This window comes from Triturus cristatus, chromosome 12, assembly GCF_964204655.1.
Source record: "Triturus cristatus chromosome 12, aTriCri1.1, whole genome shotgun sequence".
NCBI lineage: Eukaryota > Metazoa > Chordata > Amphibia > Caudata > Salamandridae > Triturus > Triturus cristatus.
In genome coordinates this window covers 824,647,817-824,666,552 of record NC_140595.1, presented here as the reverse complement: position 1 = coordinate 824,666,552, position 18,736 = coordinate 824,647,817, and the positions used below count along the sequence as shown (strand labels likewise).

At 45.2% G+C, this 18,736-nt stretch overlaps 1 protein-coding gene across 1 annotated transcript in view; it reads left to right on the top strand.

The window, feature by feature from the left end:
• Positions 1-16,664, top strand: part of AGFG2 (ArfGAP with FG repeats 2) — a 567,631-nt gene extending 550,967 nt beyond the window's left edge. The window contains exon 13 of the mRNA XM_085639598.1: positions 14,758-16,664. Coding sequence (XP_085495724.1) covers positions 14,758-14,817 — 60 coding nt within the window. The 3' untranslated portion in view covers positions 14,818-16,664. The remainder of the gene's footprint in view (positions 1-14,757) is intronic.
• Positions 16,665-18,736: the final 2,072 nt, after the last annotated feature.

The window sequence follows — 18,736 nt, the reverse complement described above, 5'->3', positions numbered from 1 at the left end:
ACATAAAAAGAGGAAGCTGGACACACCAGGCATTCCTGTAGTGCCTGTGAAAAGAAGACTGTGCCACTTCACCTATAAGACCCTCTTCTTCTGTTTTTCCTCCTTTGCCTGTCTCTCCTCCACATTCTCCTATACTTCCACCAAACTCACCACCACCATACGATGATGATGATTTAGGGTATGGAGGAGGCAACAGTGACCCTTTCACTGACCCTGATGACGACACAGACGAATCACAGGACGATTGGGACGATTATGATGACCCAATTGATCCTCCAGACCTCCCTGACCCCCCATGCATACCCAACAAAGCCATCTCCCCCAGATGACAATATTGGCTTTGGTCAGCTTGTAAATAGAGCTGCTCTCTACCATGGTGTTCAGATGCAATCTGACCCCGCAGACGAGGACTTTCTTCTAGACACCTTTGAACAGTCACAAAAGACTGTACAGACCCTGCCAATGTTAAAGGGTGTCATTAAACATGCCCCTGACATATTCAAAGACCCTGTTAGGGCTAGAATTCTCAATCCCAGGATTGACAACAAATATAAACCCGCTCCCAATGATCCCACCTACATCAAGGGTCAACTGCCTTTAGATTCCCTAGTGGTAACTAATGCTAGGAAACATGCAAACTCCAGACCTCCGGCGAGGCGCCACCTCCGGATAAAGAATCTAAGTTGTTAGATGCTTCCGGCAAGAGAGCTACTGCCCAAGCAGCTAATCACTGGCGGATAGCCAACACACAGGCATTACTTGCTAGGTTCGAGAGGGCTCACTATGACCAACTGGAAACCCCATTGCAACATTTACCTGATCAATAGAAGACCAAGGCAAATGATTTAATTCAAGAGGGCAAATTAATAACCAATGCATCAATCAAGTGTGCCCTTGATGCAGCTGACACTGCCTCTAGGTCCATTAACACTAGCGTGTTACTCAGATCACTCTAAAAAAAAAAATGAAAAAAGACACGGAGACTGCTAATTCCAAGGGAGCATTACAGTCTCCATCCACCCGCGGTTCCTTTCGTCTCTCCTTCTATAGAGGAGCATCCAAAAACATCGGAGCAGACACCGTCTCTTCTTCCTACAAAAATACCACGTAAACATCCCCCAGCAGAGGATATTTTAGAGGTGGATACAGGGGAAATAACAAAAAAGGGAGAGGCCGAGGTAACAACAACACTCGCACCTCCCCCCACTAATAAGCAGTGACTTCCCTCCAGACCATTCCACCCCAGTCGGAGGGAGACTATCACAGTTCCGACCTGTCTGGACTTCCATCACCACAGACAAGTGGGTAAGACAAATTATCCAGTATGGTTATTGCCTGGAATTTATAGCAACCCCACCCACCATACCACCCAAACAGCGGCAAATGTCCACGGAACATCTCAAGCTCTGAAAACAGGAGGTTCTCTCACTGCTTCAAAAGCAGGCAATAGAACAAGTTCCCTAACACAATCAAGGAACAGGGGTTTACTCGTTGTATTTCCTAATCCCCAAAAAGGACGGCACCCCAAGGCCAATACGCGACCTCAGACCTCTCAATCTCTACATACAGTCAGATCATTTCCACATGATCACTCTTCAACAGGTCCTCCCACTACTTCAACACGGCGACTTCCTTGCCACACTAGATCTCAAGGACGCCTACTTCCACATTCCCATACACCCTGCTCACAGGAAATATCTAAGATTCATGGTGGAAGGACAACACTATCAGTTCAAAGTCCTTCCATTTGGGGTGACCACTGCACCCAGGGTGTTCACAAAGTGCTTTGCAGTAGTAGCAGCACACTTGAAGACAACAAATCCATGTCTTTCCATACCTCGACGACTGGCTGATAAAAAGCCAAGTCATTCGACCAGTATGTTCATAACACTCATCAAACTATACAGCTACTACACAACTTGGGATTCACAGTAAACTACACCATGTCACATCTTCAGCCCTTCCACATACATCAGTATCTAGGGGCGACATTCAACACCTCCAGAGCTCTGGCATATCCCAATCCAGCCAGGATAACCAGTATACAAACCCTAATCACTAAATTTCAGCCACAGCATTCCCTCCCAGCAGGGGTATTCATGCAACTCATAGGAATGATGGCCTCTTGCATTTTTATCGTACCTCACGCAAGACTTCAGAATGCCTAGCATGTCAGTGGAACCAGGCTCAAGGACAACTTACAGATCTAGTGTTGGTGGACAGCCGCACACATCGCTCTCTGCAGTGGTGGAACACACAAAACCTTTCCAAAGGGCGGCCGTTCCTAGAGTCGGTTGCACAGATAGTGCTAACAGCAGACGCATCACTCACCGGCTGGGGAGCCCATCTCCTAAACCACACAATTCAAGGCAAATGGACCACTCAACAAAAAGTGCTCCACATCAATCACCTGGAATTACTGGCAACATTTCTAGCATTAAAATCATTCCAAGTACACCTACACCACAAGACTGTCCTAGTCCGGACGGACAATATGACAGCCATGTATAACATAGAGAAACAAGGAGGCACACATTCTTTGCAGCTGTCTCATCTGGCACAAAACATATGGAGATGGGCCATTCCACAAAACATATACCTTCTTGCAGAACACCTTCCAGGAGTTCACAGATTGCGGATCTGCTAAGTCGACAGACACAGCACATTCACAAATGGGAACTTCATCCTCAAGTTCTTCAGCCATTTTTCCAAATGTGGGGTCAACCAGACATAGATCTGTTCGCCACATACGTAAAAGCAAAATGCCCAACCTTCGCCGCTAGGTTTCCACACCCGTTGTCAAAAGGCAATATGATATGGATGAACTGGTCAGGCAGATTTGCATACGCTTTTCCACCACTCCCACTGATTCCCTTAGTAGTACGCAAGCTCAGACAACAGTCCCTCAGGATGATCCTGGTAGTTCCCACATGGCCACGGCAACTGTGGTTCACAACACTCCTGGAACTTTCAGTAGTTCCACACCAAAAACTGCGTCTCTCCCCAACGTTGCTAACGCAGAACCATTGAGAGATAAGGCACCCCGTTCCAGATCAACTGAATCTAGCGATCTGGCTCCTGAAGTCCTAGAGTTCGGTTACCTTAACCTTCCGCCGGACTGTATAACCAGCTTTAAAGAAGCCAGACGCCCTACTACTAGAGCTTGCTATGCAGCTCAATGGAAAAGATTTGTTATCTGCTGCAATAGCAATAAAATCGATCCACTGGATGCTTCAATCCAGGACATGATTTGCTATCTGCTACACTTACAAAGGTGTAATCTAGCATCTTCATCCATAAGATTACATCTAGCGGCACTTGCCGCTTATTTACAAAACAGACAACACTAGAGTACCTGCAATTAAAGCCTTTATGGAGGGCCTTAAAAGGATAATCCCCCCCCAGACTGCCTCCCTCTCGGATGTGGAATTTAAACATTGTACTTACCAGGCTCATAGGTCCCCCCATTTGAACCTCTACACAAATGTGAACTGCAGTTCCTCACATGGAAAGTAGCTTTCCTTGTCGTCATTACCTCTCTCAGGAGGGTAAGTGAGATCCAGGCTTTAACCATACAAGAACCTTTCTTACAAATACATCGTAACAAGGTGGTTCTTGAAACAAATCCAAAATTCCTTCCCAAAGTAATCTCGGCTTTTCATCTTAACCACTCAGTTGAGTTACCGGTGTTTTTCCAGAACCCGGACTCTGTAGCAGAGAGCTCTTCACACAATGGACGTCAAAAGAGCCCTATTTTATTACATTGACAGGACTAAGTCCTTTAGAAAGACAAAACAACTGTTTGTAGCTTTTGCACCACCTCGTAAAGGAAACCCCATCTCCAAAGCTGGGATCACTAGGTGAATAGTCAAATGCATTCAAATATGCTACCAAAAGGCTAAACGCACATTAATAATTCCCCCTAGAGCGCACTCAACACGCAAACTAGGGGCTTCCATGGCATTCTTAGGGAACATCCCCTTAGATGACATCTGTAAAGCAGCAACATAGTCTACACCACACACCTTCACCAAACACTATTGTGTTGACGTGCAGGCTAAGCAACAGGCTTCTGTAGGCCAAGCTGTTCTTAAAACACTTTTTCAAACCACTGCAACAGATACAGGTGACCACCGCTAGGGGAGACACTGCTATACAGTCTATGCATAGTGTGCAATCTGCAGCTCATATGCCTCGAACGGAAAATGCTACTTACCAGTATGCATCTGTTCTTGGCATGTAGAGCTGCAGAGTTGTACATGCCCACCCGCCTCCCCAGAACCTGTATCTGTTCCAGTATTATCTTAATTAGATACATTCACATTGACATCTCTTTATTTCTTACTAACTCCATCATTTCCCATCATGGCGAAAAACAATCTGAGAATGGAGTTGATACCCATGTGCACTATAGTCCAAGGGAGGAGTCACCTATTTTGTGACTTCAAAGACTCTTCCAAGACAACAACAAAGTGCAAGCATCCGAGCCCAACACCAGATGGCGATCTATGCACAGTGTACAAATCTGCAGCTCTACATGCCAAGAACAAATGCATACTGGTAAGTAGCATTTTCCTTATCCCCTTTTCTGGATTGTGTGATGGTTATACAACAGCGACTGTACTGCTGGGTCCTGTGAGAGGGCAGGAACTTCATGCCAAATGGGAGTGTGAAAACCATAAGAACAGTAAAAATGGGGAGCCCCTCAACGCCAAATGCATGGAGTTATATGCAAACTCGGTAAAGGGTAACCACTCAACGCTTTGGTGTTGCATGAGTTAGCACGTCAAGTATTGTTCTAAAGTTGATTTAGTATCTCGGTTTGACCATCTGTATATGGTAACTAGTGGATATAAATTAACACATCCCTAATTTCTTTTCTAAGTCTTTCCAAAAACGAGCATTGAACCGGATCTTCCTATTCGTGACGATTACCTCAGATAAACCCTGTGACCTAAAGATCTTTATTAGAAAAATCTGTGCACGCTCGGAGGCGGTGGGCAACTTAATGGGATCAAATGAAACGTAGTCAGTCACCACTAGAAGACTGCCATGGCCTCAGATTCTGGGAGTGCCCCATTGAAGTCCACGGATGTCTGTATCAAGGGCTGGCACATCCTTTGCCTCAACACAGGTATCACAATGTCTTAAACACGTCTTAATGTGCTGATTTATATTGGGCCTTCAACACTGTCTCTGAGCCAGCTCTCACTACCTCAGTCTACACTCCAGAGGTATGAACTGTGACCCATTATACAGACTCATCCACAACCTCAGCTCACACAGGCCCTTAGGGGTACCTCAGACCACAGTATGCACAAGGGGCAGAAAGCAAGAGTTAATCGTTGCACGAAAAAAGCCTGTAAAAACACATCTTGTTAAAAGCAAATTTTCTTAAAGAATTCAAGATTAAGTGAAACTTGAAATATAAACAAGAACTACAACGCTGACACAGATTATCCAACGGTTTTTAGTAATTTAAAAAAAAAGTCAGTGTTTTTACCTGTAAATATAAATACATGAATATAGGGGCCCATTGCAATGTCTGTTTTTAATTACTACTGGATATGAGATCTGGAGGAACCTTCCCTACTTAAAGCCGTGGCTATATTACAAAGGAATTTTGAAAAGAAGAGAGACCAATGTGCCTGTTGAGGGTTCATACACTTCATTGATTTAAGGTGCCCGAGGTTCTTATGATCAATCCAGACCGTGATGGGAAAAGCTGCTCCTTCCAAATAATCTCTCCAGTGACAAAATGCTTCCTGAATAGGCAAACATGCATTGTCATAAATAGTGTTGTTTTTTTGTTCTGCATATAAAGTGTGAGAGAGTGAAGTTACTGGATTCAGCTCATGAGTCCTGGGATTTCTCTATGACGAGGTTTCCCCAGCTGCATGTGAGGAAAGGATACGGTATAATCAGGTTGTCTTAATACAGGAGCTGTTGTAAAGGCCTTGAGTTGTACAAATGCTTTTTCTTGGTCAGTATCTCTATGAAGGATCACACTTTTTGGTGATATGAGTAATAGGGTAGACAATCCGGCAAAAGTCTCTAATGAACTATCTTTACAAATATGTCTGGTCATCTGGCGGATAAAATATGTGCATCTGATGCAGAACTCTAACCACAGGTTCCTTACCTTTGAATTTCCCCAGGTGTCAGACTGGATCTAAAAGATTTTTCGTGAGCAGTACCCATCGTGCAGTAGGTTGCATTGATCAGCTCTGCGTCCGTCCGCGTCGGAAGTGAGGTCGCTGTACCTATTTAGGCACCACCAAGGCAGGCTGTCTGTTTTTATTTCCGTGCCAGCCAGCGCTGATCCAAGAGACAGAAAAGCTACCCTTCGGTCAGTTTTTGAATGGATTTGTTCGACATTTTGTCAACCATTTCTAAGGTTTTTCCTCCTGGTGTGTCGAGAATGTCATCGGGCAAGACAGAATTCAGGCCCTGCGGAACCTGTTACCTCCCGATGTCTGTGGCAGATTCGCACCTCGTCTGTCTGTGGTGTTTTGAGCACAACCTGAAGTCCTGCTCTGAGAGGTGGGCTATGCATCCAAATGATTTGAGAAAACGGTCCATAAAGCTCATGGTGGCCAGGCGTGCTACTCTGCGCTAGACGAGGTTCCAACTAGGGGAAGGGCTCGGACCGGTCGTGTAGCTTGAAGTCTACATTGTCCTATTTAGAGTCCTTAGGACACGCTGGTTAGTCGAGGGTCAAGAAAAATAAGTTGTTGAAGCTTTTGTGAACTTCTCTGCCGACACAGTAAGGGAGCATCAGCATTCTAGGCCTCTTTCCTTGGAACCTGCGCCTGAGCTGACTCTTCACCACCCCGAGTTTCTGGGAGCCGGAGCGACCCCCACACACTTGAAGGACTTCTATGAGGCCGTACGCCTCATATTTGGGCAGCCCAACCCCTCTGACTTGCCTTTGGGCCCTGCGGGATGGGAGGGTGCCCCATCTGGTTCCGTGCTGGCTGCTCCTGCCCTGACTCTATTGGCACTGGTGGTGTCATCCCTGACCTTGAGCTGAATGGGCATCACCTGATGCCTACAGGTGTCTTGCCTCCTAGGTCGGAGCCTGAGCACTATTCTCTTGGGCTAGGCCTTGGGGAAGACTAGGAGGGGTTGCTGGACCCTTTGGAATACCAGCCCTATGAGAAAGAACAAAATATGGACTGGTGTGAGGAACTGGGTGAAGCCAGAGGTGTGAATACATCTCAAGATGCTGGTCTGCTTTCCCTACCGCTCCCCCAGATAGGGAATCCAAGAGGCTGGACTCATTTGGGAAGATGTTCTCTTCCTCCAAACTGGCATTGTGGTCTGTGAACACTGCATGCCTTTTGTTCCGTTACTCCCATACTCTTTCGGATATTGTTGCGCAAGTGCTGCCACAGGTCCCGGAGAAGGCCCAGGCCATACTCTCCCAAACAGTCATCGACGGGAGAGATGCAGCAAAGATCACAATTCAATGCAGACTTAACACGACAGACTCACTAGGCAGTGCGGTTTCTATGACAGTGTCCCTTAGGTGCCAAGCCTGGCTGAGGATGAACTGCCTTTCGGGGATGTCCACGCTTCCCTTATGGACATGCCCTTCGATGGCACCCCTCTCTTCAGCGACCAGAATGATTCGAGTGGTTCATGAACTCTCATGCTATAGCCAGGTCTTTGGGTCTCACTGCAACCCCTCGTCCAATCTGCCTTTCGCTCATTTCATAGCTACTGAATGGGCTTCCAGCTGTGCCAATTCCAACCAAGCCACCGTGTCGCACAAGCTGTCCAACCTCTACGAGGGCACAGTACCCACAGACCTTGTGAGTCAGGTGGCCAGCAGTCTGGTCAGTCTGCTACCCCCTACTGCAATAACCTCTAAACCCTCCTAATCTGCCCCTTTACCACAATGGGCACCCAGTTGGCGACAGGATTCACCATAACCTGCCCCATAAGCAGTCCATAACATCAGACTGATGGGTTATGCAGATTGTCCGAAGGGGCTACTCCCTCCCCTTCGAGATTACCCCTCCCCCATGCCACAATCTCACAACCGGCTGACAGAGGATCACCTGCCCTTCTCTGCAAGTAAGTCAGTTCTCTTGGCCAAGTGAGCCATCGAGGGGGTTCCAGTGCCAGAAGTAGGCTTTGGTTGCTATTCCTGCTATTTTCTGGTTACCAAAAAGGACAAATGCCTTCATCCTATTCTAGATCTGTGAGCCCTCAATCTCTTCCTCAAGAAGGAGAAATCCAAAATGCTCACATTGGCTCAGGTTTTGTCTGACCTGAATCCAGGAGACTGGATGGTAATGTTGGACTTGCAAGACACCTATTTTCATATTCCTGTCCTGCCTGCCCACCAGCAATATCTGCGGTTTACGGTAGGCCGCGAGCATGGTCAGTTCACCCTGCTCCCCTTTGGCCGTACCAGCACCCTTCCAGTGTTCACCAAGGTGATGGCGGTGATTGCAGCTCATCTCTGGTAATCAGGGGTGCCAGTCTTCTGCTATCTTGACAACCGGCTGCTGAAGGCAGGCTCACCCCAGGCTGTCGTCTCCCACCTCCAGCGACCCTTTTGCACTCGCTGGTGTTCACTATCAACGTGCCAAAGTCACACCTGATTCCGTCTCAGACGCTCCCTTTCATCAGACCTTTCTAAACACGGTGCAGTTTCGAATTTATACTCCTGAGCGGGGAGTCAAAGATATTTAGGCTATGATACCAATGTTTCAGCCTCTATTCTAGGTTTCGGTAAGAGTGACTGTGAGGCTGCTGTGACTCATGGTCTCCTGCATTCTGCTGGTAACACATGCCAGATGGCATATGCGGGATCTGCAGTGGGACCTGAAGTTCCGGTGGGTGCAGCATGAGGTAACTGTCTCCGACATGGCCCAGATCTTGGAGGGAACTGCAAAATATCTGCAGTGGTGGCCTATGAATCCCCAATTGGGTCAGAGGCAGACCCCCCTCTCTTTTCCAACCAGACCTGACCGTGATGACAGGTGTGTCACTCCTGGGATGGCACAGTCATCTGGCAGAGGTAGAGATCAGAAGACTCTGGTTTATGGCGGAATCTGGACTCCACATCAACGTGCTGGAGCTTCGTGCCAACCGACTGGCATTAAAAGCCTTTCTACCCTCCATCAGGGGAACGCTAGTGCAGGTGTTCACGGACAACACCACTGCCATGTGATACTGCAACAAACAGGGTGGTGTGGAGTCGCGGACCATTTGTCAAGAGGCCCTGCCCTCCTGGACATGGCTAGAACAGCTGGGCATATCCCTAGTGGTTCAACGCCTGGTAGGCTCTCTAAACACCAAAGCATAAAAACTCAGCCGAAGATGCTTAGTGGATCACGAATGGCGTCTCCACACGGAGGTGGCGCAAGGTCTCTTTCAGCAGTGGGGAGAGCCCTGGTTAGATCTGTTCACCTCCACTAAGAACGCACAAGGTCAGCAGTTTTGCGCACTGGAGTTTCCAGGGCAGCTTTTACTTGGAGATGCTTTTCATCTCAAGTGGAGTTCAGGCCTCCTGTGCGTCTTTCCACCCATACCACTCCTGCCCAGAGGTCTGAAGAAGATCAGGAATAACCAGACACAAGTCATCCTTGTGGCTCTGGACTGGGCAAAGAGAGTCTGGTAGCTCTAGCTACTGAGCATGTCCATTGATCCTATTAGTCTGCCCCTCCGGGACGATATTCTGTCGCAGCAACAGGGAAGGGTTCTTTACCTGAGCCTGTCCACTCTCCACCTTTTTGCATGGAGATTGAGTGGCGACAGTTGACAGCTTTCAACCTTCCTCCGAAGTCTGTAGCATCATCTTGGTAACCAGGTGTCCCTCCACCAAGATGGTATACGCCTGCCATTGGAATAATTTTGTGGCATGTTCTGTAGAAAAAACTATTGACCCCCTTCTGCTCCTCTTTCTGAAGTCTTACTCTTCATTCTTTCCCTTGCCTAGTAGGCACTGCTCTAGGCACTCTTAAGGGCCATCCATCTGCCATTTCTGCATTTGCCTGACTAACCCTCTTTGTTCAAGTCCCCTACTATGCCTAGGTTTCTCAGTTCTTACTGATCTATTCCCTTCTTCACCATTCATTATGCCTCAGTGGAACCTTAATTTAGTTTTGACTTTTTTAATATGAACTCCTTTCGAGCCTCTCCATAATTGTCCCCTAAGGCTTCTCACACTGAAAACAGCCTTCCTTGTGGCACTTACATCTGCCCGTAAAGTGAATGAATTGCAGGCCTTATCATCTAAGCTGCCTTATTTCTCCAAATTTCCTGACAAACTGGTGGTTTGCACACCGGCCTCTTTTCTACCAAAAGTGATCACACCGTTTCATGTAGGCCAGTTAATCACCCTGCCTACTTTTTATGCACCTCCACATCCTTCTAAAGAAGATCAGCTACTCCATAGCCTGTACCCGAAAAGAGCATCGTCGTTCTACCTTGACTGTGCCCAAGAGTTCCAGGTGGGCGACCAACTCTTCGTGGGGTATCTGGGTGCAAAGAGAGTTCGAGCGGCTCAGAAGCAGACCATCTCTCAATCAGTCATATTCTGCATAGAAATCTGCTATGTACTGGCCATGAAGCAACATCCTGAAGGTTTTTGAGCTCATTCCATCAGAGCTGCAGCTGCTACCATTGCGTTAGCATGCGGAGTTCCGCTCCTGGATATCTGCCAGGCAGCAACATAGACTTCACTGCACATGTTCACGAAACATTACTGTCTGTACAGCCAGGTGTGCAGGGATAGACACTTTAGCCGTGCGGCCCTGCGCGACTTTTTCGTTTTAAATTAGTTGGTAACCCTCCTCCGGGAATGGTATTGCTTGGGTATCTATTCAAAGGAAAAGAATCTGCAGGTAGAAGTCTCTTATCAGACAATCAAGTCACTTACCTTAGGTAATGCCTTATCTAGTAGAGACTATATCTAGGCTCAGACTCCTTACCCACCCATCCTCTCCGCTCTAGGGACAGGGATTACTCCTTTCAGGGCTCTAGTTTTGACACACCAGTGGTCGGTGTTCTTCATGGCTCTACGCTTCTGGGGTGAAAAGAAACTAATGTCATCGCACCTGGGTGGCACCTATATAGGTACCGCGACATCACTTCCAACATGGGCGATGGATGCTTAGCTGATCTACGCCACCTATCGGCGTGCAGGGGTCCTGCTCACAAAAAATCTTCCGGTCTGACTCCTGGGGAAATTCAATGGTAAGGAATCTTAAGCTATATATAGTCTATACCAGATATGGCGTTGCGGGTGGTAAGTAAATTGTTCATCTAGTACTTTGTTTTTATGGTGTGTGAATGCAGCTATTAATTTAGCCAAATATTTGTCTGCGTTGTGGCTTTAAAGTAGCAGGATTAACATGCGATGAGTCTAGTTGGTGTAGACAAACCTGGTGCGAGTGAAAGCACATTTTTCTTGAACAAGTGAGAGTCCACTCGTAGTCTTTCATCACTAGTGAAGCTCTTCCTCTCTTTTGTGATCTGTATTCATGGGTTACATTCTGTGTAGTGTTTGGTTAACAAAAAAACTGAATTCCCTTTCTGGTAGTAGAGAGAAATTTGGCATTTTGGGATCCATGACGCCATTCTTGACTATATCAATTGGGATTTAGAGGGGGCATTGTAAATTGCATGTTGGGGTGCCAATTCGCTGACAGAAAGTGTCATTTAGTGTATTTCACAATTCTTTTGTCTCACTGATAGGGTTCACAAACTAGTGTAAAAAAATGTGCATCTGGTTCTAAATGGGAAATGCTAGTAGGCATGAAGAGGGCATAAAAAGGGTCTCCACATGGTGTAACTATTCTCTAAAGTTGAAACTTTCTAGGACTCAAAACATTTGCAGGGGGTTTGGAACTTTGGGGAGGGATCAGAGTTTATAATGGTGGAAGGGAAGAGGCTTCTCCACTAGAAAAGTATGTTCCCTGTTGAGAAAAATAATGTAGCGCAAATGCACTAACTCATAAGTAGGAAGTTTATCGTTTGTGGAGAATGCCACTACCACAGGGTTAAGGTTGGAAGGCATATTCCTCGATATCTACAAAAGTGTAAGTATTCAGGACCTTCATGTAGAAAAACAATTCTGTGATTCAGAAGAAAAACATAAACCTAAGACAAGTGTCAATCTACTACTGTACGGTTTTATTTATCATGAATCATAATGCATCTATTCTTACAATTTGAAATCTCAAGGTTACCATGTCAGTTTCCTGGCTGTGTCTCCTTGTTTGTTGTATACATAGATCCCTCCTTGTGCATGACACATTCCCGTTATTTTCTGGCACACCGGTGGGATCCTGTGGCTGCTTTTTAGGTCTCGCCTAGCGTTGCAGCACAAATGCGCTGCCATCGCTTTGCGAGACATGCAGTATATACTGTAGTGTGGAAGCTTTGTGGAAGCTCCGCCCACTCTCTGCCCATTGGCTTTTGTCTTAAATGCTGCCATCCGATTGGTTTGAGGCTTGTTAGTCCCTCCTCATTCATCATTTGTATCCTTCCACGGCTATTGGCCCCTTTACTCTTAACACTATTTTCTTCCCTGTCTCCCCTCCCCACTGCCCCCTCCCTCAGTCTGTGACTTCTCAACCTCGTCCCCACACACTCTCCCGTTTGTGTTTTCTTGCCTGCCGGCACTTCCGTTTTCATCTTTATTAATGCCACCTAGAAGTATGCGAGTTCAAGATGCGTGCTGCACAAAAACTTCTTGTGTTTAATGAACTAGATTTTAATGTTACTCTAAATATAATAAGACTCTAGGCAACATTCGGGGTATGCATGGCAACTGACGCCTCTTAGTTCACAAATGGCATTGTTGCTGGGCGGGAGGAGCGGCAGTGTTTTAACTCATGCTTAAAACGAGCACTTTCAATTCAGTGCTATAATCTTGTGTACTGACGTGACGCGCTAAAGAAATGCACTTTTTTGAATTCTGAAGACACATTATCGCACATTTACATCATGTTTACTGAATGATTAACATGCCGATCATTTTCACGGCTCGTCCACTGGCTCATATACCCTTGGCTCGTCTCCGGCTGGCTCTACCTGTTAATTAATATATTGGCTCGCGCACCTTTATCGAAGAGAGATGAATGGATACATGACAGTGAGCCCGGTAGATGGTAGAGAAATAGACTGGTGCAGACAAACAAAGTCAGTCTCCATTGCCTCACGTCAGAATCATCACTTTCAATAACCTGGAAATCTGCCGGCAACTCCCGCATGCCCCTACCTCATCCCCCTCACCTATTCTTAGCAGAAGCGGCAGATTCTGAGCTGTGCCCTGCTGGTGCAGAGGAGCACAGCAGAGTCAGTAGAAGCGCTGGGATCCCTAGCCTCTCCGGGCGGGCACCTAAGCCTTCTGGGTGCCTTCACACTCAGGATAAATGAATACATTTTGTTCTGTGCTTTAGACGCCCCTCTGTGAGCACTGTCTGATAGATGAAGCTCTGTGTTAATAAACACATTCAGAGAGGTGGTTGTGTACAAACAAACAGCCACAATACCGTACGTTTTGAACGTGTAGTTAAATACCTGCTCATCGAGTACCTCATTGGTTGATCATTCCATGGCACCACCAAAATTACATTTGGACACATTTGCTCAACTGTAAAACACTCCCTTCTATGGGTCATTTAACAACTCGGAGCTTTGGGGTTAGGTAACCTACTTTGGATGCTGTGTAAAAGTGTAAATACAAAAATTAATGCAATGAAACTAAGCACCCAGTACTGTCTAAAACACTGTGAAAACTGACACGCGTTCTGGCATTTTGTTTAGTTAATGTCGATTTTCTCATAGATGCGAGTAAAGTACTCTTAATATCTTAATGAAATCTGCACACTTTTAACTAATAGCACCGGGCGACCTTTGACAACTAGGCAATGAATACATTTTCGTGTACCCCCCGAAGCCCCCCGCCCCCTTGGCAAAATTCATTGCCTCCCAGTGTTTAGGGGATAACCAAGACACAGGAGAGTGAGTCAAATAGTCTAGAAATGAGAGAGAAGCTGGGATTCGGATTCACATGCTCTGATCCCGATCGCGTTGGTTAGTCTGCAAGCACTACTTTTATTAATGAGTTTCGCATTAGTAAAGCACCACGGTGTGCATGTGTGGCGACACTTCACCCATGAGGTACGTGCCAAGCAATTGTTGACACAATCCACACTTTGCGTCTTTCAATATATTTATTACGAAGTGCAGGACCTTTCCAAGGGATTTTGCACACTATATACATTCTCTCCAAAAATAAAACGTGTAGGTAAAAAACATTGCCATTTACAATATCAATAGCTCTAACTCATAAATGTGAGACCTATTTACACTGCAAATGCTTGTTTATTCAATGTGTTCTCACCTGCTTCAAAGCATAGACAATCTAGTTATGTTCTAGGCTGTTTGTCCATTGGTTGAATTAGAAGATGCTTCAGCTATTGTGTTGAAATTGCCCCTTCTCATATTAGGACACTCGCTCCACTTCTCCTTTTATTTGAATTACTTTGATCCCTACATTAGTTTGCATAGATTGTATTCTACCACTAAAAATGTTTACGTTTTATGCCTTATTTGTTTGATTGTGCCACATCCGGCAATCATGCTCACTTACTTTGTGAGTATGCGGCAGATAGATAGTAGTGGCCTTGTAATTTGGACGTGCACGTTCATGTCTTGGGAAGGGATTGTTGGGTAAACATAAATGGCTGGAAATACTAAATTATGACACCTTTGTCTTCCTTCCTGTAGGTTGGACCACCATCAGGACCTTTTGCATCCAGACCGCCAACCACCAACCCTTTTTTATAGCATCTGGATAATCCTGTGTTCCGTCACGAGAGCCCCTGTCTCTACAGATAGGAGGGAGGGACCTGGACTGAAAATTAGTTCACATTCAATTTAAAGCAATGCAGTTTGTTTGAATTATTTTTCTATTGCTGTTAAGAAAAATGCAAACAAATTTCAAAGTTTCTATTGATTTCCTTGCTTACATTTTCATATGTAATGCAGAACACACCAAAGCGGATTTGGAGAGTTCACGTGCAATTGTTTTTTGGGTTTTTTTAAGAGGGAGAGTTACTTTTCTGGGAATTGTGAAAGGAATATTATGACATTCTGTTAGTAAAGAGCTGCAAAATCTATCAAGCATTAGATTTTTGTCATATCTGAAGGGCTATAGGCTTACAGTATTGAGTAGGGTTGATACAATCTGCATTGAAAGCATGATTAATTAAGGATGCCAACCCCCCTTCTTGTTGAACAGTTGACCAAATCAACTTCTTTAAGTCTAAAGAGAAGGCTTTTCCTATTTCACATTCACTTGATTTTGGCCGCCGGGGTCATTACCCTGGCTTCTCTTAAGTAGTACGTTCCTACTGAAGCGGGCTTGACTAGAGGCATCAGGTGAGGACTGTGTTTGTAGGTAATGTCTGAGACACATTACTGTTGCCATTGGGGAGAGCAAAAGCAAAGTAGACTGTCTTGGATTCTTATAGCCACTTAGCTGGATACTTTTGGTAGGACTAAGGTACCCAGCTGTTAGAGCACATGGCCCCTCCCTATTTGAAGACCTTAAGCTTGAAAGAAGAGAGTGATTGAGAGCTAAAAATAGTAAAACCTAAAGTTCATGTGAAAGGACCCTGGTGAAATCCATATATGGATAATATTTATAAAAGGTAGTATGGAAAAAAGCAGTTCCTTTAATGTTAGCATTCTGGCTTGAGTATGCCCTCTTATCTCCTTCTAATTACAAATTTAATTTATACGGTTATAGTGGTTAGCAGGTTCTTTTGTAAATTACACTTCAATCATTTATTATGTAACTAATAAGCAACACCTGTACTTTCCTTAATAGTTAAAAATCACATCAGAATTTGTGGAGGCCTTGCCATGCTACCCAAGAAACATCCATGTGTTAATGGTAGGTTATAAGTAAGCAAAATGTGTCAGAGAACCAAAAGAGAAGCTATGGAAAGTATTTATGCAGTAGGGGGACCAGGCTCTGCAAAGGAAGGTGTAAGAATTGGATGCTTTGGAACAAAGTCCTGATACGTTAGAGTTGATTTAGGAGAAGGGGCATATAAACCAGCGTGAAAGTTAGTAGAGGACAAAGCCAAGACGAAGATGGGAGCTGGCACTATGAAATAAAAAAAATAAAAAAGAGGTTTTCAGAGCTGTAGAGCACCATTTCTGGATAAATGCGTTCTGGAGCTCTCTGCTACAAATGGAAAAGTTCACGATGGCCCCACTAAAGGTATTTTATATACAGGAGGAAGGTGACCGGGCAGAGAGCCAGAGAATTTGGAAGATGGTTGGGCTGTGATTGATGACCGTATGATTGAAGTCTTCCCTTGCTTTAGATTTTATTATCTTTAGCAGTCAAATCAAATTATTCAGTATATGTGCTGTTCTCAAGGAACATCCTAACTGCAGATTACTGTGGGATGAATTCTACACTGTTCTGTTCATGGCCTCTTTGAACAAACCCGAAGACGCTGAACAATGTCCTACTTATATGAGCTGGGCTGATCGGACTGTTTAACTTCCTGAACATTTACACAGATGCAGTTTCCTTTTCCTTTTAATGTACCCTCAAAACTGCCTCCTATCACTTCACAAAGTTGTCTATATACTAAATAAAAGCATTTTATTTATCACGTTTATTTGGTTTTCTTCCAGTTATAACTTTAGAAAAGAGTACACTTTCCAGTTTTACCAAATCTTTCAAAAACCACTATAACCTGTATCATTAGTAGCAGCAAATCACATGCATCATTTACAGCAAATCTGCTTTTTGTTCACCAGATGATCCAACACCATGTTGCTACTCAAGTTAATACTCTTCACAAAGCATTGTATGGTCTTCCCATCAACTGCTTTTATCCTTTGGAACTTCATGCTCCCATTACTTTATCCTAACTCAGGTCTTCAGGCCTGCAGCTCAATATTAATGCTGTTGCTGCAAGGTCCAGCATCCTCCAAATTAAGAGGTAGTGTGGGCATGTGACAGCTACTGAAATTGTGCCAGCTAGACATAAATGGACCAGAAACTATGCTGAATAGTCTACGTCTTACCTGCCGTTGTGCATGAAGTAGTTGTATCTTGCGTCTCAATCAATACGTTTCACTGCAGACTGTTATGGACTAGAATTTGCGTAGTTTGCCAATAATTTTGATCTGAGCATTTGCAGTGCCTTTTTCATCTTCTCTCCGTGGAGGTGAGAATTTTGCAGCCCGACAATATATTCAGTTTCACTGAGTCCATCAACTGCTGCCACTTACAAAGGTATTATCAGATGCAGATAATACTTTTTCCCGGTGCCTGTGCTGTCTGTTGTAATTACAATCACCCTGTTCACAATAACTATAATACTTCCAAGATCTCCCACAATTCCCAGTGGGACATTTCACCGCACAGCACTTGATGCAGTAGTAGTCAACTTCAAGGCTTTTGATGAGGAGGGGGGGACGGAACATCCCATTAGACATCACTGTACTCCTTATGCCAACATACTTAACAATGGGAGCTTCTGTTTGTGGGAGAGGTTGGCCTCTGTTGGCATTTTCAATGTATGGTGATGAACTGGAAGAGGTTAATAAAATGCCCTCTTCTCTGGAGCCAGCATGTTCTTGAGGAGCTACCTCCGTTCTCAGTGGTGAAGGGGGACTCCCGTTTACAAGCACTCCCAGAGGGTCCTCCTTTCCAGCAGCTTTAGTACTGTCAGCGGACCTCCCCAATCTCATTGTCACTGCTCCAGCAGCTTCTACGCCTTCAGATCAACCTGCTCATGACTTGGAATGGTACCAGTAAAGATAGGAATCAAGAAAGTAGACAATATTGTGAAGCTCTACTCAAGAAGGAAAGTCACTGTTGCTATTCGGAGGATAAGCGCTCATTCAGAGAACAGAAATACAAGACCGTGTACTTCTCCACCTCACCTTAGTACTTTTTTTTATCCTTTTTAAACTCTGAGAGATAGGAGCACCTACTTGGCCAGAACTTCGGTTTCCTTTCCTTATAGGGTGTGTCCGGCAGAATATGTAATTACCTTTCTGATGGATACTTCTAACCCCAGATTCTGCACCTTGTGAATATTCCCCAGGCGTCAGGCTGGATTTGGAATCTTCAAAGCAGTACTCATGCATGCCGGTAGGTGGCATTATGCAGCTCTTAATCAACGTCATTCTGGCCCAGAAGTGACGAGCGGAGCCACATATATGCGCAATTCATGCGCACTGACGTCGGTTGCTTTCTTAGGCTTTCTGCTCTTTTAGACCCGGATCTAGAGCTACTCCTTAGTCTTGAAGACTATTTTCCAGTTTTTTCCAGTGTGTAAGTAGAAAATGTCACCTTGTAAAACTCAGTGTTCAAGCCGTGCAAGGACTGTTACAAACAGATGTCTGTGACAGACCCTTACGAGATAGACCTTTGGTGCCTGGGGCCCAGCACAATTCCAGGGCTTGCGCTAACTGCACCCAGGTGAATACGAAGGCCACAAGTCAAAGCTTTACCTTCAAACATCAGTCAGCTCCACTCCAGGACTGACCGAGGTTGAAACGAAGAGCCTGGTCCCATTCCCATAGTCGTTTCTGTGGTTAATCTTTGTCGCGGTCAAAGTCTTCAAGTAAGTCCAAAAAGAAGCATAAGAAATGTGTTATTAGCCCTTTTCTGCCACTCTTGAAATTCCAGAGAGGACATCAAAGAGCCAGCTGGTCTCACTCCCGATTT